Source organism: Diceros bicornis, chromosome 4 (genome assembly GCF_020826845.1).
Source record: "Diceros bicornis minor isolate mBicDic1 chromosome 4, mDicBic1.mat.cur, whole genome shotgun sequence".
In the NCBI taxonomy this organism is placed as follows: domain Eukaryota; kingdom Metazoa; phylum Chordata; class Mammalia; order Perissodactyla; family Rhinocerotidae; genus Diceros; species Diceros bicornis.
This window is the reverse complement of record NC_080743.1, coordinates 61,664,962-61,687,496: the sequence shown is the minus strand read 5'-3', so window position 1 is coordinate 61,687,496 and position 22,535 is coordinate 61,664,962. Positions and strand designations below refer to the sequence as shown.

The following is a 22,535-nucleotide window of genomic DNA, read 5'->3' as shown; positions in this document are numbered from 1 at the left end:
TTGCAAGCCTCAGTGCCTCAAAGGCCGTGAAAGTGATTGTTTACTAGTTATAAAGTTAAATGGTTTCTGTTGAGCCTTGAATCTTAGTTTTATGCCATCTATGTGCAGCCTAATTCTAAGCCCAACTTTAGGGGATAGTGTGATTTGGGTTTCCACTGGTGGCACAGAGTCCAGTTCTGGCTGGTGCTGGAAGCAGCCTCAGTTTCCTCTTCTGTAAAAAAACAGAACAAGGCTGGAGACAAGCCAGAATCTAGCCCCTCCCACAAAAGATGTGCAAAAGATTATCAAGGAAAGGATCAGAAAACCCAGGGGGGAGACATCAAATGAAAGAGACAGAGAGGCTACACCCCTGAATCCAGAGGCCAAAGGAAACTGGAGACAGTGACGTCATTATCAAATGCTCTCAGAGATGCATAAAGTTCTATACAGTGACATTTATTCACCTAATAAATAATGGTTATGTATATACTGTATGTCAGACTGCACCAATGACTAAGGATACATGAGACTAGACCAACATGGCTCTGTGCACACAGCTCTCAGGGTCTAATAGCAGATGTACATGAGCAATAGGGCAAACACCAAACCAAGGGATAGAAGTACCTGGAGACTGTGGGGGCAGATGGGAGAGCACCCCAACCTCAGTTGGGAGATGATAGGACATTTCTTAGAAGAGTTCACGTGTTTTCAGAGGCCTGACGGTGATTAGGAACATTCCGGAGGAGAAGGGACAGTTTGAGGGAGGAAGAAAGAGGCTATGTTTCAGGTTGAGTCATGTGTTAATGAATTGTGGTGATGGAAGGAAGAAATGTTCGGGAACTGGAAGGAGATCTTTTCTCATTGACAGCAGCATAGAGGGAAATGGTTGAAAGAGGCAGTATGAGATGGGAGAGGGAGGCAGGCCCAGGTTATGAGGCCTTCGAAGCAATGGTAAGGGCTTGGGCTCTTTATAAAGGGTAATCTGGGGTCCATGAAGGATTTTAATACTGGGGAACATCACTCCAGTCACAGGGTGAAGAACAGATGGTAGAAGTGCCAGTCTGGAGAGCAGCTAGGCATGGAGGAGATAGCCCAAGATGAGAGTGTCCAGTCAGACAGAACCCCCAGGCCAGCCCCCACTGAGAAGGAAGAACACTGAGATGGACTGTGGCTGAGAGAAGAGACACTGTGAAAATGTGTACCACAAAACACAAAGGAAGAGAGTGTTTTAAGCAAAAGATAGCAGGCTAATTCAGATAAGGCAGAGGTGATAGATGATGGAAGCTAAGGACTGAGTCACCTCCCCTGAATTTAGTCACAAAACACTGAATACAAAAGCGGAAGAACACAAATGAGAACTGGAATAACTGGGTTTGACTTCTGGCTCACTACTTACTAACTGTGCAATTTAACCCCTTTGGACCTCAATTTTCTCATCTGTAAAATACAGACAATAATAGTACCTGCCTCATAGGATTGTTTTGATAGTTAAATGCGTCTGCATACATATATTTACAAATTATATCTGACAAATGCATGTGTACCAGACACATAGTTAAAGGCACTACGTTATCATTTTAAGTATCTAATATTAATATCATTATGATTATCAATATAATCATAAATATGAAAAATCAACGTTAGTACATTGGTGGGGATAAAAACCAGATTACTATTATGATTTGTGCTGGACAAAAATAAACGTGAGGTAAAGAAGTGGATACAATAAATGTAGACCACTTTTACCAGAAATCTTTCCGCAGAAAAGAGAAGTGACCATGGGGAAAATTAAATGCACATAGAGTTGTCTTTGTTTGTTTTTTGTTTTTCTAACGTGGAGAAGATTAAGTGCATCTAAATGGTGTTGGGAAGAAGCCAATAGAAGCAGAAAATTTACATCCAGGACAGAGGCAGGTAGGCTCAAGGTCAAGAGAAGGGAGAGTCCGCCTTGGGTGGAAGGAGAGACGGCTCTTCCAGTGTCAATGGGCAGAGGGAAGGAGCGAGGGGCTGCTGTAGGTAAGGGTGTGGGTCTGATGGCAGCAAGATAAAGGACTTCTTCTCCAAGAGTTGTGTTACCTCTGGGTAACGGGAGTAATGTCACTTCACAACGGGAGATAGAAGAGTGGAAGGGGCTAGAGGTCTGATGGGAGAGGAAAAAGACCAGCATGAGGACAGGAGAGAGCTGGTGAGAACAGCCTTGGAGGCTGCTGGGCTGCCCTGAGGACCGATGGAGATGAGACTGGGCGTTTCACTAGCCACTGGTTGAAATTGACAGTAAACAACAGAAGCAACTGCTGATGAATTTTTTCTCTCCCTCAGTTCCAGTGTCTCATCCCGTCCTTACCCTCAGCCCTCCTGGGCCCCGGGATCTTGAGGGAGATATGATAACACTTCATTGTAAAGCCCAGAAAGGCTCTCCTCCCATCCACTACCAGTTTTATCACGAGAATGTCACCCTAGGGAGCAGTTCAATCCCGTCTGGATGAGGAGCATCCTTCAGGTTCTCTCTGACCGCAGAGCATTCTGGGAACTACCATTGTACAGCTGACAATGGCTTTGGTTCCCATTTCAGTGAGTCCATGAGTCTCTCTGCCACAGGCAAGCCATGGATTCCTGCCAGTCACTCATCCCTGACCCCTCATGCACTAACCCCTTCAGAAGTCTTTGTGTACCTTCCAGTTTCCTGCCCCAATCAACCTAATGTCCCACTTGGCTCCTCTCTCATAGAACCAGCTGTCTGTGGGCCTCAGTCCTCATCCAGCCCTGGCTCAGCCAGAACCCTAAGGTAGCTCAAGACACTCCCCAGCTTTTGCCAAATGAATGTATTTTCTCAAATTATCTTCTCATAACCTGTATGTTCAGTTCCCAAGCCAATTTCTCTTAACTCGATGCACAGAAGCATCTCATATTTCCCCACTAACACTTACATATTAACTTAGCTACAAGCACAGTCTTATGGACAAATAGTGAGCAAGACCCTACTTTCTCCAAACAGTTCCAAAGCAGTTCAAGCTCTCACAGCAGGTTTGAAGAGGGATGAAGGTGAAGAGAAGGGAGGAAATGGCTTCCTGGGAACCAGCTCCTTGGTTTTCTGGGGTTCCTATGATCTCTTGTCTCAATCCATTAAACTAAGTGCTATTTTATTGTATTATGTTTTTAAAAACTTTATTGAAGTACAACATACATTCAGAAAAGTATACAAACCATAGGCTTACAGCTTATGGTTACCCATATAACCATCAAATGAGCGTCATTTTAGTAGTGAAACTGCTTCTTTTTACACTTGGATCTTTGTTTAGTAAAGAGAGAAAGTTCAGTTTTCTTTTCAGAGAAGCAGAAGTATGATAGAAAAATCTTGAGTCTAGTTCATCAGCCTATTTTACATCACAAGAAAGCAGAGACCCCAGGTGTCCCCAGTGAGTGAGTGTTTCTTGTATGGCTATCCAGGCAGTAAGAAAAACAAGACAGCATATCCACACTCATGGAAGGAGAACTGAGAGATCTCTCAGAAAATAATTCGTTACTCAAAAATAGGTTATGCTGATCCCTGATGAGCTGAAAGCTTCCATTACTCTCTACTCATAGGCCCATCAACTATTTTTTTCTGTGTCCTTTTGCCCCATTGCCCTTGCAGCTCCTAAGTGCTCTCCACTCTCAATCCCGCTATCTCGTAACTTCTCTTTACTCAAAGCTTCTGCTAACCCCAGCATCGAATGCCTTGGGCTTATGGGTATGACTATTTGCTAACTAGTGGTTCTAACTGGTCTAGCAGTGATTCTAACTACTATAACTGGTAGGGCAGCCTAGCCCCTAAGCCATCTCCTAGAACACTGGCAAGTCTATTCATGGGTTGTTCTTAAACCAACTGCCCACCTCTAGTTCAGCAAATTATGGACAAAATAGCAGAGTCACTTGGGACAACATGACACATAATGAACTATGCTTAAGAAAATACTTTTTTTAGGGTAATAAAAAAAGCACTATCCATGGCTGGGACTCTGAGGTTTCCTAGAAAGGACCAGTGTACATGAAAAACACCTTGCTTGGGTTGTCTGGTACAAGTGTGTGTCAGAAAACCTAAAATCTATCTCTGGCTGTGAAAATAGCTAGTTCATAATTTGGGCAAAATATTTAAACTTTCTTTGTCTTACTGTTTTCACTTATATTGAAAGTTAGATAAGATAAGAAGTATCCTTCTAGCCCCAGAATTCTGTGATTTGAGTTGGAACAGGAATCCAAAGGCCAGGAATTCATGAAGGTCTGGAAGAAATGAGGCGAGAAAGAGGCTGAGAAGCATTTGTCAAAGCCCCACACAGGACGGCCAGAGAATCCTGTGGGTGCTACAGAGCTGGGCTTATTTACCTGGCAAAGCAAGAGAGAGCACGACCCTGACAGAGTCTCATCATGGCTCACAGAGGAGAGTTAGGGGAGGGAGGTACTTATAGGGTTCCAGAAGCGGAAATTAGTCCCAGTGTGATTGTAACAGAAGTGGGGTGTGGTCAGAATTTGTAAACTACTCGAGTTGCAGGAAGAGTCTGTGGTCTTAGCAACACATGAGTCCATTTGGATTTCCTATTACTATGGTCTTATCTTGGAACATATGAATCTGAAGGATCACTTGCTCCTTGATAGCTCTTGTTTCAGGTAATAGAAATCAAGAATGACCAAAGGAAGACATTCCTCCAATATAAATTGTTGGGTAAAGAGATTATTTAAGAAAGTTAAATTTTATGAGACCCAGACTCCAAAGCCAGAACCCAATCTATCTAGGAAAGCCCCCAGCCCTAAGGCATCCTCTATCCCATTATTTTCTTCTCCAATTTAGCAATATCTAAAACCTCTTTATTTCCTGTATCTTGTATATCTCCTTCAATACCAGAATATAAGCTTCATGAAAATGGAACCTCATCAGTTTTGGTGTCCACTACATCCCTGTGCCTACTTGGTGTCTGGCACAGAGTAAGTCCTCAGTCAGCATTTGTAATTCAATGAACAAACAGTCTTTGAGGTGAGATGAGGGAGAGAAAAGCAGGCAAAGAACACTGATCTTTGCATCTGCTTATATCAACTGGACAGAAATAAATGAGCTCTAAGTTAGCAAACAAGTTGTTTGTGAACTGAGAAGCTTCACTGTGAGCCAGGCAGACTTTCTGGCAGAACAATCTACTTTTCTTGAGGGAATGTACCCCACAGAGAAGACACAGAGATTTCATGGGAATGTGTTCTGATATGAATTACCCATTTTGACTCTATCAACAGGCCTGAGTCACTGAAATACACACACACACACACACACACACACACACACACACACAGCATTCTGAAGCAAATACAATACTCTGAATATAACTTTATTTATTGAAGGATAAGTTATAAGCAAAAAAAGTCCAATATGGGAATCTTTGCATTTATGTATTTAAAATTATAAAACGGAAAGAAAGGAACATAATACACAAAACTTTTAGGAAGAATTGCTATAGGAAATAGAAAAAAAAATTCTTCTGGATATTCTAAATACAATTAAAGAAAATATGGACTCCAGAAAAAAGAAGTACAAAAAGGAATTTTACAAGATTGAAGAAGATATGATAACAGAAAAAGATTAAAAAATTTTCTAGTGAAGCTCAAGAGGAAAACCAAAGAAAATAACAAAGTTATTTTAGAAATGAGACCCAAATTTGAAGCAGTAAGAATAGAATGTACACTTCTGAAAACTGTTAATTGAACGGAGAATTGGTTTGAGAAAATAGTACGAACACAAAGTAGAAAGACACGGAAATAAAGGCAAAAAGAAAAAAAATTTGAGTATGGAGATCAGGCAATGGAGACCCCATGTGTGGATAATTAAGTGTCTCTTAGTTAGAAAACCAAACTGAAGAGAAAAACAAAGCTCAAAGATGTGACAAAAAATTTTCCTGAGGTGAGTAAAAGAATATGTAGATCAAAAGACATATCCTAATGAGGTTATTGAATGTCAAGGTTAAAAATACATGTGTGTGTGGATAATTATGGCAAAAGGGAAAAAAAAGCAGTCATTATATCAGAAAGGAAAAATATGAAGTTGGTCTTAGCCTTTCCACAGAATTCACTGCTAAAAGAGAGGAGTGGTGTCCAGACTGCACTTTCTGGGGAGGAATGAGAACTGAGAATTTTATATCAAATCAAAAGGGCATTCTCAAACATGCGGGGACTCAGAGAACTTAGTACCCATTAACTCTCCCTGAAAAAATTACTTGATGACAAAATCCAGTCAGCCAAGCTATGAATCAATATAAAGGACTCAAAATGAGGAAACCATGGTATGAAATGTGAGTACTGAATCGATTTAAATTAGTGGTTCTCAACCCTGGTTGCATATTAGAATTACCTAGGAACTTTGAAAAAAGACTTATTACTAAGCCCTCTCCAGACCAATTAAATTCAGAATCTCTCAGATGGGGCCTCAGAATCCAAATTTTTTTAACGCATCCTCGGATGAGACTATTGTTCAGATGGGGTTGAAAACTACTGATACAGATATAAAAACAAAAGCTAATCAACTATTAGAATTACAGTTACAGAATAGAAAGCAACTATTATAAATGCTGAAAATGTAAAAACACATCACAAAAAAATCAATTCGTCAGAGGGAGAAGAAGAAATAAAAGAACAATAATTTTGTCAATATTATTATTATTTCATAGGGGTGAACAAAAAAGAATTGCCTTGATAATTTTGAAAAATTAATGATAGATTTCAAAATTTCCATTTTGAAAATAATTTGAATACTTCGTGTACGGTAACTCATCGTTAATAGATTATAGTTCACTAGCCATCCATGAAAAATCAACCAGTAGACTGAAGGATCACTAGAGTGACCTGTTCAGATGACAGAATGAGTGAAATGTTCAGATGGAACAACTGTAGAGTTGAAGACTAGGAAAAGAGAATAAATAATAAAAATAAACCTCTGCATTTATACGACTATAATTGATCGGCAAATGGGGAAACAGAAACTCTTATATACCATTAGTGCAAGTGTAAATTGGTCCAAACATTTTGAAGAACAATTTAGCATTGTATATCATTATTTGAAATGCCCATATCTCTCATCCCACAAATTCCACTTCTAAGAATTTCTTCTAGAAAATGCATGCACAAATGTACATGGATATAGGTACGGGATTGTTTCATGTGGCATTATTTGAAATTAGAAAACGATGACAATCTAAACATCCACTAATGGGGTATTGCTTAAATATATTATGGTAAATCCATACAATGGAATGTTCTGTGATTATTAAAAATAACCAAGGAATATTTATTCCAAGTTATGAAACTGTAAATTTAAGAGAGTTGCATTTTATTGTGTGTAAATTATGCCCTAGTAAAGCAAGTTTTTAAAAGTGAATGAGATAGATCTTTAAGTAATAACATAGAAAGATGCCCATGATATGTTGCTTAAGGGAAAAATCAGGTTGTAGACCAGTACACATATTGTGATCCCATGCGTGTGTGTGTGTTTTAATATGTTTATTAGTGTGTTGCTATGAGTGAGTGTTCTTATACGTAGAAAAGATCTAGAAAGTGTCACCAAATACTCAACAGAGATAATCTCGGGAAAATGAAAATTAAAAAACTAGGAAAAGATATTGGTGTCAACTAACTCATTTTTGCCCTCAGTTCCAGTGTCTCGCCCTGTCCTCACCCTCAGGGCTCCCAGGGCCCAGACTGTGGTGGGGGACATTGTAGAGCTTCACTGTGAGGCCCAGAGAGGCTCACCCCCGATCCTGTACCAGTTTTATCATGAGGATGTCACCGTGGGGAATAGCTCGGCCCCCTCTGGAGGAGGATCTTCCTTCAAACTCTCTCTGACTGAAGAACATTCTGGAAATTATGCCTGTGAGGCCAACAATGGCCTGGGGGCCCAGCGCAGTGACACAGTGTCACTCAGTGTCACAGGTAAGTTGACTCTTCCAACTATAGCACAACCAGGGACAGACCATCTCCCCATCTTCCCCAGGAGCCAAGATTGGAGGTTCCACAGGGCCATGTGGTGTGTGACATCACAGCAGGCCTGCTGCCTATACAGCCTCCATCCAGGAGTTCTGGATTCTACATTTTCAAGAACTTGCACCTTCCCTTTGCTTGCTATGCCTTTCCTGGTAGCAATACTGCAGCCATTGTGACAAAAACTTCCCTAACATAGGAGTAAGGGCTTTCACAACACAAATTACATCCTAGTTAACAAGGATCAGCAAGAAAGGAAATTAAAAAGTTCAGCATGTCTCACCTCAGAAAAGATTTAGTTGGCGATTCTTCTGTCTGTCAATCAATAAAAAGGCCAACTCATTCTCTCATTGGCTCATTAATTTCTCTCTAGCTTCTCCTGCCCCTGTCCCAGAGCAGCTCAGCACCCCACCCAGAACTCTTGCTAGAGGACTTCCCAACATCATTCTCCTGACCTCTTACATGTCCCTAATGCACTCAGCTATAGCACTGTCTCACCTGGCCCTGTCATAAGCTGACCTCCTAGTCATGCCTATTTTCAATATAGGCTCACAGTCTATGTAGTCTATACCCTACATTCTGCCATCATTCCGTGACTCTAATGTCTACATGGATGATCCATTGAACACGATGGCTTGTCATCCTCTTCACATCAGCCATCCACTCCCACATACACACACTACTGCAAATATCTGACCACAATCTCCTATCCTTCTACTTGCTTCTTCAACTCCTCTAATCACTATTCTTCTCAGACCTCAACAGAACCCTCAGTTCATTAACACCTCTACTCCCTCCCAGACAATGACACCCTCGACTCCCACCATATTGAGTGTTTGTCTCTGTATCTGTCCAGTAACTCTTCCTTCTCCTCCTAAGGTATGGAGGAGAGGACTGTGTTCCCTATGAAAGGTCAAAATCTCCATCTGATCTCTAGATTCCATCCTTTCTTGCATTCTCAGACACTTTGCACAACCATTTTTCCCTTTCTGTCCTATGTCCCCCAATGTCTCCCTCTATATAGGATCCTTTCCGTTGACATTTAACATGCTACATCTCTCTCATGTCTAAGAAGAACCCTCACTTGATCCTACTTATGCCTCCAGCCACTGCTCTATTATGGCTAAGATTCTAAAAAAAGTCAGCTGAACAGGTTGTCTCCATTTTCTTTTTACCTACTAGATTCTAATCCTTTTGTTTCTTCTGACTTTCTACCAAGGTGTTTCTCACAAAGTCACCAATGACCTCCATGACTTTAAATCCAATGACCATTTTCCAATCCTCATCTTACCTGATCTCTCAGAAAGTCCATATTGTTTACCTTTTCTTCCTTCTTGAAACCCACTCTCACTTGGCTTCAATAACTCAACACTCTCCTGGCTCTCCTCTCTCCACCACTCCTTCTCAGTCACCTTTACTGGCTCTTCCTTTAATAGACAAACTAACTGTTGGTGTGTTCCGGAACTTTGTCCTGCGTGCACTCTCTTCTTTTATCTATATTTTTTCTCTGGATGATCCTGAGGATGTCATCTTTAAATGATTTCTGAACTTATATCTCCAAAGGAAACATCCCACTTGAGCACTTGCACATGCCATATCTTCACTCAAATATCTTAAAAGCTCATGAACTTGAACATCTCTAAAACTGAACTCAGGGTATTCCCCCAAGACCTGTTCCTCCTCCAAGCATCCCAACATTTGTGAAGACACAGCCATTCATCCAGATATCCAAGGCAGAATCCCAGGAGTCTTCCTTGATATTTCTCTCCATTGCACTTCATAGTCAGTTAATCATTAAGTCCTGTTGATTTTACTTCCTAAATATTTCTTCGACCTTTTCTTTCTCTCTCTACTGCCACACTGATAGACAAACCTACCATCATTTCAATTATACTCCAATGCCACTCCACTTCTGTCCCACTGCAATCCATTTTGCACACTGACATCAGAATGGTCTTTTAAAAAGATAGATTTGATCATCTCTGTGAAGAAGGATCAAAATCCTTACTGTGGCTCATGGAGCCCTGCCTAGCTCTCCAGCTTCCTATTTCATGGCAGTCTTCAAGCCCTTCTCTTAGTGCTGCTATCAACTTGTTTCAGTAACTCAAAACTTCCAACCTTCTTCCCAACTCAAGGCCTTTGCATATACTATTTGCCTGCCTTGTGCATTCTTCATTTCCCTCTTCATCTGGTTAGTTTCAAATGTCACTTAGTGAGGAAGCACTCCCTGACTAACCCAGTTAGTTACAGGTGCCAGTATTATACATTTCATAGCACCTTATTCTTTATTTTGTATTAATTATCAGTGTTTTAATTCTATATTTGTATTTTTGTTTAATTGCTGCCCATCATCTCTTCTAGATTGTAGGCTTCATGAGTATAGAGACTGTGTCTTTCTCACTATGGAATCTCCAGCATGTAGTGCAGTTCCTGAGACTTATTAATTGCTCAATTATTTTTTGATGAATGAATGAATACAAAAGTGAGAAAATAAATTAATCAATATTCATTCTCTTGTGGGCCTCATTTCTGATGCGGCCCAGGCTCAGTTACATCCTTGGCAATGTCGGCAACAGGTCTCTCCTTTTCCTTATTTTCCATTGACCTGAATTCTCCTTTTCCCCAATTGTCTTTTGATTTTCTCAGATGATACTTCGGTTTCAATTTAATCTTTGTTTTTAGATTCTCCAAACATATTTGAGATTGTATATCCAAGTACTCCAAACTCTATGTAGCACTACACAAACAGTATTGTTTCTTCAGATTCAATACTGAGAAAAACATTTTTCTGTTTGAAATGTCTTTCCTATGGAGGAATATATTTAAATAGCAGGAACTGATGGTTAACTCTTTTTCCTCTCTCAGTTCCAGTGTCTCGCCCTGTCCTCACCTTCAGGGCTCCCAGGGCCCAGGCTGTGGTGGGGGATGTGGTGGAACTTCATTGTGAGACCCAGAGAGGCTCTCCCCCAATCCTGTACCGGTTTTATCATGAGGATGTCATCCTGTGGATAAGCTCGACCCACTCTGTAGGAGGAGCATCTTTCAACCTTTCTCTGACCAGAGAACATTCTGGAAACTACTCTTGTGAGGCCATCAATGACCTGGAGGCCCAAAAGAGTAAGATGGTGACACTCAATGTCTTAGGTGAGTTGGTGCTGCCCACCAGCAGCACAACAAGGACTGACTGCCTTCTCTTCCCAGCAGCTGAAATGGAGCTCCAGCACCCCCATTTGCTGGTGTGAAGTATCCCAGCATACTTCCTACCTACAGAATCTCCACTTGGAAGTCTGGGATCCTTCCTATGGTTTCAGCTTTAGAACCTGAATCTTCCCGGCAGCACGGTTCAAGTAGTCTTCTTGAATGTGACCAAAACTCCACTAAAAAATGCAAAGAAGACTTTCTAGAACACAGCCTATATTCTTATCTGTCATTATGATACAAAAGGGAAACTAAAGAATTCTGAGCTTGGGGAGTCTCTGTTCCAAAAAAGGTTTGGCCATTCCTTGTCCAGGTTTTTCTCTCATTGACTCTCAACAAGCCTCTACTCTTGAGCTTCTTTCATTAGCAGGAATATAAATAGGCCTCACATTTCCATATTAAAAATTCTATATTGATATTAGCTATGTGCGTAGCCTTTCAGGAGATACAACTAGTCCAAGTTAGTGTACCAAGTGATTCTTAAAGCAATGAGACACAGGGAAGCAGCACTGAGAAGGTGGAATCACGATGACATGGAATGGAAATGGCCACCCATCAATCAAATTCCTTCATTCTCTAAGCTCTCTTTTGACCTCTTGCCTTTAAGTGTAATATCCAAAGGAAAACTACTTGTGAGCTCTGAATCTGTTTTGTGATGACCTCCTACAGACCAAACCTCCAAACCCCTGTTTAGAGAGACCTAGGGTATAACAAAATCATGCTAAGGGCTTGAGATGGATGTTCTAGCCTTGACTCTGAAGATAACTAGCTGTATGATGTTGGCCAAGCATCTTTCCCTATATTGACCTCAATTTCCTCATCCATAAAGTGGGAAAATCAGACTCCATGGACATCACAGTCATCCCCAGCCCTAGAATTCTACGATTTTGGGAATACAGAGTATTTCAGACTCAAAGGTTCCTGGAAGGAGATATACAGAAGGAGAAGCTGGGAGTCCTTGCTCCTGGGATACATCCCAGAGAAACAGGAGGCCATGAAATGGCATGCAAACACCCTCTAAGCAAAATACTGACTGATCCTCTTAGTTTCTCTTGCCTGGGTCCCTGAGTGTCATAAGGAATAGGGAGAAAGTCACGTGAGCAGGTTGGTGTGGGGATGCCACCCCAGGATTCAGCATCTCTTCCAAGTGGCTGGTGCAGCCATCTCTTTGGCATCCAGGAGGCAACTTGATTTCAGATTTGATTTTTTTCTATTCAACCAGTTCCTTCTTCTTCCCCTACTGGCAGGCAGCATCCACCTCAACCAATTTTCCTCTGAGATTCACAGGGAATCCCACCACAAGGTTGACACACTTACCTCTTAGATACACCACATAGGCATGCACCACTGACCCAATGCTTCTCCTTCTCTCTTCATAACACAGTGCACCAGCAGCGCATCATACCTCCTACACTCTGTATTCATGATTTTCTGCTCATCCCCACTCCTTTGTTTCTATGATTCCCTGATACATGTTATTTCTGCTGGTGCTATCACACCTAAAGGACTTCTTGCCCAGCCTAAATGAATTGTGTCTGAGTCCTGGAACTAGGATACGGATCATGGAGATCTGCAAGAAAAAGAAATATTTCTCATTACCATTGTCACCACCACCACAATCATCATCGTCATCATTATCATCATCAACACTTACTGAGCTCTCACATGTGCCAGACCCTGTGCTTGAGACATGCAATATCTCATTTAATCTTTAAGATAAACCAATGAGGATAAAAATGATTGATTTCATTTTTATCCCCAAATTGCAAGAGAGGAAACTGAGGCTTAGACAGGTGAAGTAACTAGTTTACAGATGCAGCTAGCAATGGTAAAGCCAGGTTGAACCATGGGTTTATCCAACTCTTCATGTAAGTCCACGTTATGACATTTCTTCATCCTTTGTGGCCACATTTTAACAAAATTTTTTAGTTTTTAATAATTATTCTGAAAGAATACATAAATATTCATGATAAAAAAATCAAATGGTACAAAAGGGACGAGACGAACAGTACATATCTCTTTCTACTTGCGTCTGCACGCTTTCAGATCCACATACTTCCAAGACATAACCACTGTTAATAGTTTTGTGTATATTTTCTAGAAATATTCAAATATATCATAAACATAAAGGCATAGAATTTTCCACAAAAGTAGAATCATATTACACATATAGTTATGCAACTTGCATTTTTTACTTAAAAATACATCTTAACTTTAATATAAAAAAATACACCTTGGATATCTTTCATATTGTATTAGCCAGTCAATTAGGTTATCTCTAGTTTTTAGCTATTATAAAAATTCTACAATAAAAATCCTTGTACAAATATCTTTGCATATCTTATGTCAGTGTCCCTAAGGGAAATAGTTTTAGAAGTAGATTTGCTGGGTCAAAGTTATGTGCACTTTAAAGTTGGTAGATATTGCCAAATTGCCCTTCTAGGAAGTGTCTCAAATTTGCATTCCTACCTACAGCACATCGAGATGCCTATTTTTCTACAACCTCATCAGCATCATCTATCTTGTTAAGCTTTACCAATCTGATAGGTGTTTTTATTTGTATAAATTTAATTAGTAATGAAGATGATAATCTTTTTATATATTGACTATTTGAAGTATTCAGTGGTTCATACCGTTTTCACACTTTTCTGTTGGATATTTTTGTTCATTGAGAGCTCTTTGTAGATTAAAGTCGTTAGCTTTGTCTGTCATATGTGTTTCAATGTATTTTCCAAGACTGAAATCTGACTTCTGCCATTAGTTTATAATATTTTTGTTTATAATATTTTTATAATATACTCCTTTATGAGTATATTATAAATAGGAACTTCTATTGACTTTTTTTCTCCCTCAGTTCCAGTGTCTCGCCCTGTCCTCACCCTCAGGGCTCCCGGGGCCCCAGCTGTGGTGGGGGACGTGGTGGAGCTTCATTGTGAGGCCCAGAGAGGCTCTCCCCCGATCCTGTACCAGTTTTATCACGAGAATGTCACCGTGGGGAGCAGCTCGGCCCCCTCTGGAGGAGGAGCTTCCTTCAACCTCTCACTGACTGCAGAACATTCTGGGAACTACTCCTGTGAGGCCGACAATGGCCTGGGGGCCCAGCGCAGTGAGGTAGTGACACTTTCAATCACAGGTAAGTTTCCTGTGCCCAGGCCACAGAAGTGGACAAAATATATCCTCCAAGGATACTCTGACAATCCTCATGATACTTGACCAGGACAACATTTCTCAGGGACAGGTACACAAAGCTGGCAGTTCTCTAAATTGTTATTTTCTGAAGTGTTTCTGAAGTGATGGTAATTGAGCAGGAGAGGGGCCGAAGAGGATCATTGAATTTAATGCCCATCTGCTGGCCCTGTCCATCTAGACCCTCTCCCATTGCTTCAGCCGCAGAGACAAGCTACGTCACAAAGAGAAGAGCCATTTCCTGTGCCACACCAGCACCTACTTAGCCTCAGGAACCCTGGTCCCCTAAGTTCATCCTCTCTCCCAGGCCCATGCATCTGCTCCAGGGGAAGGGGCAGTTCCAGACCACAAGCCTCTCCCTCTGGCTGATGCATGCGGTTTCCTCTTCAGGGGCGACAGGGAGCAGAAGTGCCCCTGTTGCCACAGGCGTCACTGGGGGCCTGCTCAGCGTCATGGGCCTTGCTGCTGTGGCACTGCTGTTCTATTACCGACTCCTGAGAAAACCAGGTGGGTAACTCCCTGGCTAACCTTTGCTGGAGTCCATGCCTTTCCCATCTCCATTCCCTCAGGCTCATGCTGCTTTTCAGACACCCCCAAGATCTCAACAGCTCCTCCCCCCACAATCCCACACTACCTATCTTCCCCTCTAGATCCTCCAGAATTTGTCTTTACCAAACGCAAAGTTCCTAAAACAACCCTATTGGGTGGAAGATGCCTTGATGAGCTATAGTTTATCCAACATCATAAACTGCAGTGTATCTCCCTCTCTCCCCTTAAAGACCCCCAAGAATGGGAAGAGGAGAAGAAAGACTCTGAGAGATAGGAACAAAAACAGAAACCAAATAGGCTTTGATAACTTACTGATTTTTTTAAAAGTCCAGTATTTTCATAACTGATCAAGTCTATTTTCCCACCTGCAACTATTGCCCATTGTTCTTTACAAACTCCAGGTTAAAGGATTATGGATTGCGAGCTCCCGTTTCACATTAAAACTATACCCCTTTAGAAGCCAGGGTCCGTACTTTTTGCCCAATCTGCCACCTCCCTTGGGCATAGCAAAGAAGGGTTCACACTTTAGTGACAGCAACTCCTGGCAGGTTCTAGGTGAGCTTCCTACGAGCTGAGCTCCTTGTGAAGGCCTCTTTCTCCTGGATCCAATGCCCCTCTGCTTTCCTTTGCAGGAGGAAGGCTTACCTCTGACAGTTCCAGGTAAGATCTGGGCTGTACTTGTGTGTGGTTAATGAAATGCCTGCAGGGTATAAAAATGGAATTGAGTCAGTTACCACTGAGAGCACAGTCACTGCTTCATGTCGCTGAGACAGGTTACACCAATTTTATATTGTCACCTCCCTTGGGATATCTCAAGGCAATTCCCAGGAGCTTCTCACCCACCACATTAGCAACATAGGCCTTTTTCTTGCATCAAGTGTTAATTGCTTTTTATTTATTAACTTACATGCTTGTATCATTGTCCCCTTGGTTGTCTGAGTGATAGCTATGACCACTGAATCCATCCATGTCCTAACATGATATTAACTTAATTGACCTAGAAATTCTGGACATGGCCAACCTAACCAATACCTATTACGATGACAGCCAAGAGAATGGAATCACACAACTTGGCAACCCAGAAAGACCAATCTGCCAATAGCAAGTGGTGCGTGTGAAGAAGGGGCTGCCATCTTGGATCCCAAAGGATGACTTTAGCATCCACACCACAGCTCACTATCTCTGGGCAAGCCCATAGTAGCAGGATCCAAACCATGCAGGGTTCCTCAGAGCCTTTTAATTACTGATTTCTCTGAGATCCTGATCTCTCTGAGAGTGGAAGCTTTGGAGCCAGGTTTGAATCTTGGCTCTTTCCCTTTCTAGTTACATGGTCTTGAGCAAGTCACTTCACCTCTTGGAAACTCCATTTTTTTAATCTATAAAATAGGGATAATAATAGAATCAAGTTAATATTGTTATAAGCACTAGCACAGTGCCTGGTACCTACCATGTGGCCATAAAATCTGGAAACACAGATAATATTAATTTATCATGATTTGTAATATAATATTCCATAACAATGGACCGTTCGTTATATAGTTATCTTTGTTTCCAGACTTGGCAGCCACCCTGTGGTAAAGACTCACTAATAGGGAATGATCATTATAGCTACTTTGTCAGGATTCCTGGGAAATATCAACGTTTCTGTATCATAGGAACCCTTCAAACTCAGACCCCCAAGAGCCCACCTACCACAACGTACCAGCTTGGATAGAACTGCAACCAGTGTACAGCAATGGTGAGGAACAAGGACCCTCCATTTTGGCAAGGACCACAGGGTGGGCCTGGGAAGAGGTGGCAGGAAATGAGGACCAGCCTATGCAGGGGCCTGCAGGGCTCCAGTCCCTCCAGAGAACAAGCTTTAGCTGGGGGAAGGGGGGGAACTCAGACAAGAGGCAGGAACCTTGGAATGCTCTCAAACTTCAACTTCTTTCCAAGTAAACCCTGAAGGAGGAGACGTGGTATACTCGGAAGTCCGGAGTATTCAGGAGGGAAAGAAACATGCAGGTAAGACCTGAGGACCTTTGGTTTTGACAGCCCAGCCAATTGCTCAGTATCCACCCCTTTGGTAGGTCTGGGTCAGCCAGACACAGAACCACACCCCATGCTGGGTCCCTGGTCTTCTTAACTTGTGCCCACCTACACTGCTGGGGTTGATCCAAGCCCACCACACAGTGCTGCGTTCTCCATTCTCCACAGATGCCTCAGTATAACCCGAGTCACAAAACTGTCACCTTGGGCAGTCACTTAACCTCTCAGAGCTTCAGCGTCCGCATCTGTACAACAAGACAGAACTATCATTCCTTTCCAATCTGTATCAGTTTTCTATTGCTGCTGTGGAAAACGGCCACAAACTTGGTGGGATTAAACAATATAAATTTATTATCTTACTGTGCTGTAGCTCAGAAGTCTAAGACAGGTCTCACTGGGCTAAAATCAAGGTATCGGCAGAGCTGAGTTTCTTTCTGGAGGCTCCAGGGGAGAATTTATTTCCTTGCCTTTTCCAGCTTCTAAAGGACACACCTTTCTGTGGCTCATGGCCCCCTTCCTCCATCTTCAAAGAAATGTTGCATCTCTCTAACCATTCTTCCATAGTAATATCTCCCTTTGACCACAGCTGGGAAAAGTTCTCTGATTCTAAAGTTCTCCTTAAAATCTCACCTGGATAATTAAGGATAATCCCCCCCCATTTCAAGGTCTTTGATCTTAATCACATCTGCAAAGTCCCTGTTTCCATCTAAAATCACATTTTCACAAGTTCCAGGGATTAGGACTTGGACATCTTTGGGAGGGGGGCATTATTCTGCCTACCACATTATCTCATAGGGTTATTGTGAGGATGAAATGAGAAAATAGATGTGGAAATGCTATTACAACAACAGAGTATTAAGCAGCTTTGATGATGACTATATGCTGGTTGTCTGGCTATGTGGTCAGTCTTCACTCAGGGTAGACGGTCTTTGATGATGGATCCCAGCCTGACTTCCTCCTGCTACGAGCAGGAAAGGAAAACAACAGCCTTTGGGGCAGACTTCTTCCTAACTATGCTCTATAAAAAGCGCTATGTGATTTTAGCCATTTGACTTCCCTCTCTGGTTTTCTGATCCATCTTATATAAAGTCAAATGAATTGTGTTTGTGCCCCATTCTTGGTTCAATGGCCCACCTCTAACACATATGAACTCATTCATATTTACAACCCCCTTTGAGGTGAAGATTGTTATTATTTCCATTCTACAGATACAGGAACTGAGGCAGAGAGACCTTAAATGACCGGCCCGAAGCCACATAGCTAGTAAATTGCAGAACAGTCTGTCTACAGAGTCTGGGCTCTGAATCAAGCTCTGCTCCTCAGTGTAGCTCCAGGGAGCCTTGAAGCTCATTCCAAGCCAAAAGGAGACAACCCTGTTTGAAGAATGTCGTATTTCACTCCAGTTTTAAGCCAATATAACAATAATAATAACTTGTAACATCACATCAACATGTGTGGAGCAGTTCCTATGTGCCAGGTACAGTTCTGAATGCTGTAAATAAATACACCATAAATATATATGCCATAAATATATGCACACATATATATTCATAGTTTATTTATAGCACTCAGAAGTGTACCTGGCATGTAGGAACTCCTCAACACATGATAGTTGTTAGAAATCACACACACACACACACACACACACATATAAACTCAATTTACAATAACCCTGTAAGGAGATGATATTATAATTCCCATCATATAGATGAGACAACCAAGGCAGGAGATATTGAGTGACTTGCCCAAGGGTTGCACAGCTGACCCAGGGCTCTGTCTGAGGTGGTCTTGATCCAGAATCCACTCTCTAAACCACTGTCCTGCCTCTGCTCCAGGCCAGGCGGCCTCTCCATGATAAGTACTATGAATCTACGATCAAAGCGCTAATAAGATAAAAGCTATATTTTTCTTTTGAGAGCCCCTAGGGAGCTCAGAGTGGGGAATGAAGTGTGAAGTGATGTTGAGGAGAGAGCTGGTCAAAGCCGTGAGGCTCAGGATCTTAGGAAAGGTGCAGTGACAGGACAGGCAGGGGACCAAAGAAATGGCTGACATCTACAAAAGGCAAGGGGGCCCCGAGAGACAGCAATGGCTGGGCTAACAGCACAGATGCAAGGAGAGAGCTCTGAGCGGGCCTTTTACAGCTGAACACTATCCTTCTTTCCACAGTGGCCTCCACACCAGGGCTTCTCAAGAACTCGGTGAGTCCAGTGACCCGTGTGCCCTCTCACCATGGCCCACCAGCCTCTGGCCTCACTTGTGTGCTCTTTCCCCCAGGATTCCTCTGTCATCTACTCCCAGGTGAAGGTGGCTGCAACGCCAGCCTCTCGGCCCCAGCTCTCGGCTTCCTCAGCTCCTCATAGATGAGTTTGCAGAGCTCCCTGACTGCTGTCTCAGCCTCTGCACCCCAAAGCCATCCTTGGGAGAGAGGGGACGTCGAAGTAGGAAGATTTAAACTGCCCCATGCTGCATCCAGTGGCCTCTGCGTCAAGTGCCCGCACCTCAGTCTGACAGGGCCCTGCAGGACTCCCGCCTGTTTCCCAAGTTACAGCCCTCCCCTCGTGGTCTTTTTGTCTGATGACATGTTGCTCCAACCCAGGGCCCATCATGTCCCCTGGCTTCTTTAGTGGGCTTCAGCTTTGGTCACTATTCTGAGTCCTACTCCCATACACACCCCCACCATTCCTCTATGAGGACTGCTCCTGAACTCCGCTATGGACATCCTCTCTCAGTGGGTCCATTTCTCAATCTCTGTCAGCCTGGTGGGGCTACTATGGTGCTCTGCCAAACAGGACAGCACCGCCCCTGGAGGCACATACACTGGGCTTCTTATGGACCTCTCCATAATGGGACTGCATCTCACACTCCCCCATCTATCTGAAACTCTAAGGTCAGCCCCTGACACCAGGATAACTTCTCTCCTGCCCATGTGCCAATATCTGCCTGCCCAACTAAGTGGATTTCACACCCCTGGCTTCCCATCCTGTCAGAAGTAACCCAGCACATTCATGGCCGGGAGGACCAGGAATGCAGAGAGAATGCATAATGGAATATAGGTGGTGCTCTATTACTATTTAATTGAATGAATGAATGAATGAATGAGGAAGATACAAGGGGTAATTGTGAAGCATTCCTACCCTCCAACTGGCATTTGATCCAGTGTGCTCCCTAGGAAATCCAGGAAGTACTCTTCTGTCTTCCCTGAGTAAGAAATAAACTAAGAGAAGGAGTTTGAGTGAGGAAAGCTCTGTTCAGCAAGCGGGAAGGCTTCTCAAACTTTAATGTGCTTACAGGTCACCATGGGGATCTTGTTAAAATGCAGACTCTGACTCAGTGGATTTGGGTGGAAGCTAAGATCCTTCATTTCTAACAAGCTCCCGGGGGATGCTGATGCTGCTGGTCCCAGCACCAGACTGAGTACCAAGGCCCAGTGGGTCTTGGCAGAGTCCTGTGGAGAAGCAGTGTGAGCTCTGGCTGCCCACTGCCTAACTGTATGGGGGCCCTTCATGCAGGTCACACTGCTCCCTGTGCTGTCCTTCTGCTAGAACACCACCAGCTGCTGTTCCTCAGAGAACTTCTCCATGACGTGCTGGGTTTCATCAGCCACCCTGGGTGGAGGAAATGCAGCTGCCACCATCTTTGTTTCCCCACCTCAGGCCTCATACTTTCTCATGAAAAGAGGGAAGGAATATACTATGAATAAGTATATTACCCCTTAGCCTTCTCCCGTCAAAGTTGATCTATCCCACCTCTGTGCTGTGGGATGTTTTGTTCCATAAAACAACTTTTATGATGCCCATCACACCTTATCTAGATCTCCACCTCCAGTGGATTGTTCAGTAGGGATCATTTCTAAGCTCCATTGCACTGGAATAAAATCTTTCATAACATTCAAGGTCCTTCTCCATCTGGTGCCACCTACCTACCCCTCAGCCTTTCCCACCCTTGTTGCCCTCCACACCCTGCACCCAGACACAGGGTGATCTGCTCCATTCCCTAACACAGCCTCTCCACACTTCCTGTTCCTAGAAAGCCTTTCCTCGTCATTTCCATCACTGGAATCCTGCTCATTCTTTGTGCCCCAACTCAAAGCTCATCCTCTACCAGAATTAATCCATCTCTCCTGTGGGTTCCCATTGCACTTTTACACGATGATACTTGGAATCACCAACGGTTAATATTTGGAGGGAACTTAGAGTTTATCTAGGCCAACTCTCTAGTTTTGTAGTTGGAAATTAAGAACTAGAGAAGAGAAGCAACTAGCTGAAAATCACACAACTATTAGTGGCAAAGGCCATACTAAACTAAACCCAGGACTCCCAACACCCAGGGCAGTATTCTTTCCTCTACACAGCTCCTCTGATACAGGGACTTGGGCATTTCTGTTTCCCCAGTGAGGTTGAGAGTTCCCTAAAAGAAAAGCCCAAGTCCAATTTGTGCATATGCAAATCCCAGCATGGTGCCTGGCATTCAATTGGTGCTCAATGAATTGTTGTCATATTGAATGTCAATTAAGTCCCCCTGCTGAATAAACATTATCTCCACAAATTCATCTATATCTTTACCCGCTCCCTCTTAATCCAAAGAAGTGCAATACGTGTACTGAGATCTCAGAGTTTTTTAGAATACCAGTAAAATCATTTCTACCAATCCACCTCTCAGTTTAAGATGAATATTATATCTTTTTCAAAATATGCATGTAGGTATCTCAGACACAACATAAAACCCAATGTTGTCCCTATAAAACTTGTTCCTCTCCTGTATTCACTCTTTTTCCTTCCTTCCTTCCTTCCCTCCTTCCTTCCTTCCCTCCTTCCTTCCTTCCCTCCTACCTTCCTTCCCTCCTTCCTTCCTTCCCTCCCTCCCACCTTCTTTCCTTCTCTCCCCACTTTCTTCCTTCTTTCTTTTAGATGAAGTTACCAGCCTCTACCCAGTCACCCAGGATAGAAGATACATAGCCATATCTGAGTCCCTACATTGAATTGGTCACCCAGTCAAATCCGGTTAACTTTATTTCCTAAATATTTCTCAAATCACGTCATCTTTTCTGTCCCCACTGTCCCTGCCTTAATACAGGCCTCCACCACCTACCACCAGGGCTATTGTAGTAGCCTCATAACTGATTTCCCTAACTGTAGACTCTCTCCTCACACAACCATCCCCAACAAGGTTGCTAGTATGATCTTTCTAAAATCCAACCCTATTTATTCCTCTGTTTGAAAACCTTCTATTTTCTGGAGTTTAGACTCTATCATGGGACACAAGGGTCTTCATGTTCTAGTTCCAACTTACGTTTCAGCTTCATGTTCCAATATTCCCCTTAACCAAAAGGACCACATACCATGTGCTCCTGACACACAAACCTCTCCATTTCCTGGACAAACCACTTCCTTCCAAGCAGACATGGCTTTTCACATGCTATACCTTTTCCTAGTGACGTTCCTCTTTTTTGTCCCCTCTGTCAAACTCACTCATCCTTCAAGACCTAGTTCAAATGTCACCTTTCAGTAAAGCCTCACTTTTCCCTCTGGGTTTTCATAACCTTTTGAATCTACATTTCTTATTGTCCTTACAAGAGTATGTGTGTGTGTGCTCGTGCAAGTGTG

At 42.7% G+C, this 22,535-nt stretch overlaps 1 protein-coding gene across 1 annotated transcript in view; it reads left to right on the top strand.

Moving 5' to 3' along the window:
• The window catches only part of FCRL5 (Fc receptor like 5), a 36,873-nt gene extending 15,294 nt beyond the window's left edge, over positions 1–21,579 (top strand). The window contains exons 10-18 of the mRNA XM_058536514.1: positions 7,642–7,920; positions 10,834–11,112; positions 14,021–14,299; positions 14,743–14,859; positions 15,534–15,561; positions 16,557–16,639; positions 16,840–16,908; positions 19,099–19,130; positions 19,207–21,579. Of these exons, the coding sequence (XP_058392497.1) occupies positions 7,642–7,920; positions 10,834–11,112; positions 14,021–14,299; positions 14,743–14,859; positions 15,534–15,561; positions 16,557–16,639; positions 16,840–16,908; positions 19,099–19,130; positions 19,207–19,296 (1,256 nt within the window). The 3' untranslated portion in view covers positions 19,297–21,579. The remainder of the gene's footprint in view (positions 1–7,641; positions 7,921–10,833; positions 11,113–14,020; positions 14,300–14,742; positions 14,860–15,533; positions 15,562–16,556; positions 16,640–16,839; positions 16,909–19,098; positions 19,131–19,206) is intronic.
• The last annotated feature ends 956 nt before the right edge of the window (positions 21,580–22,535 follow it).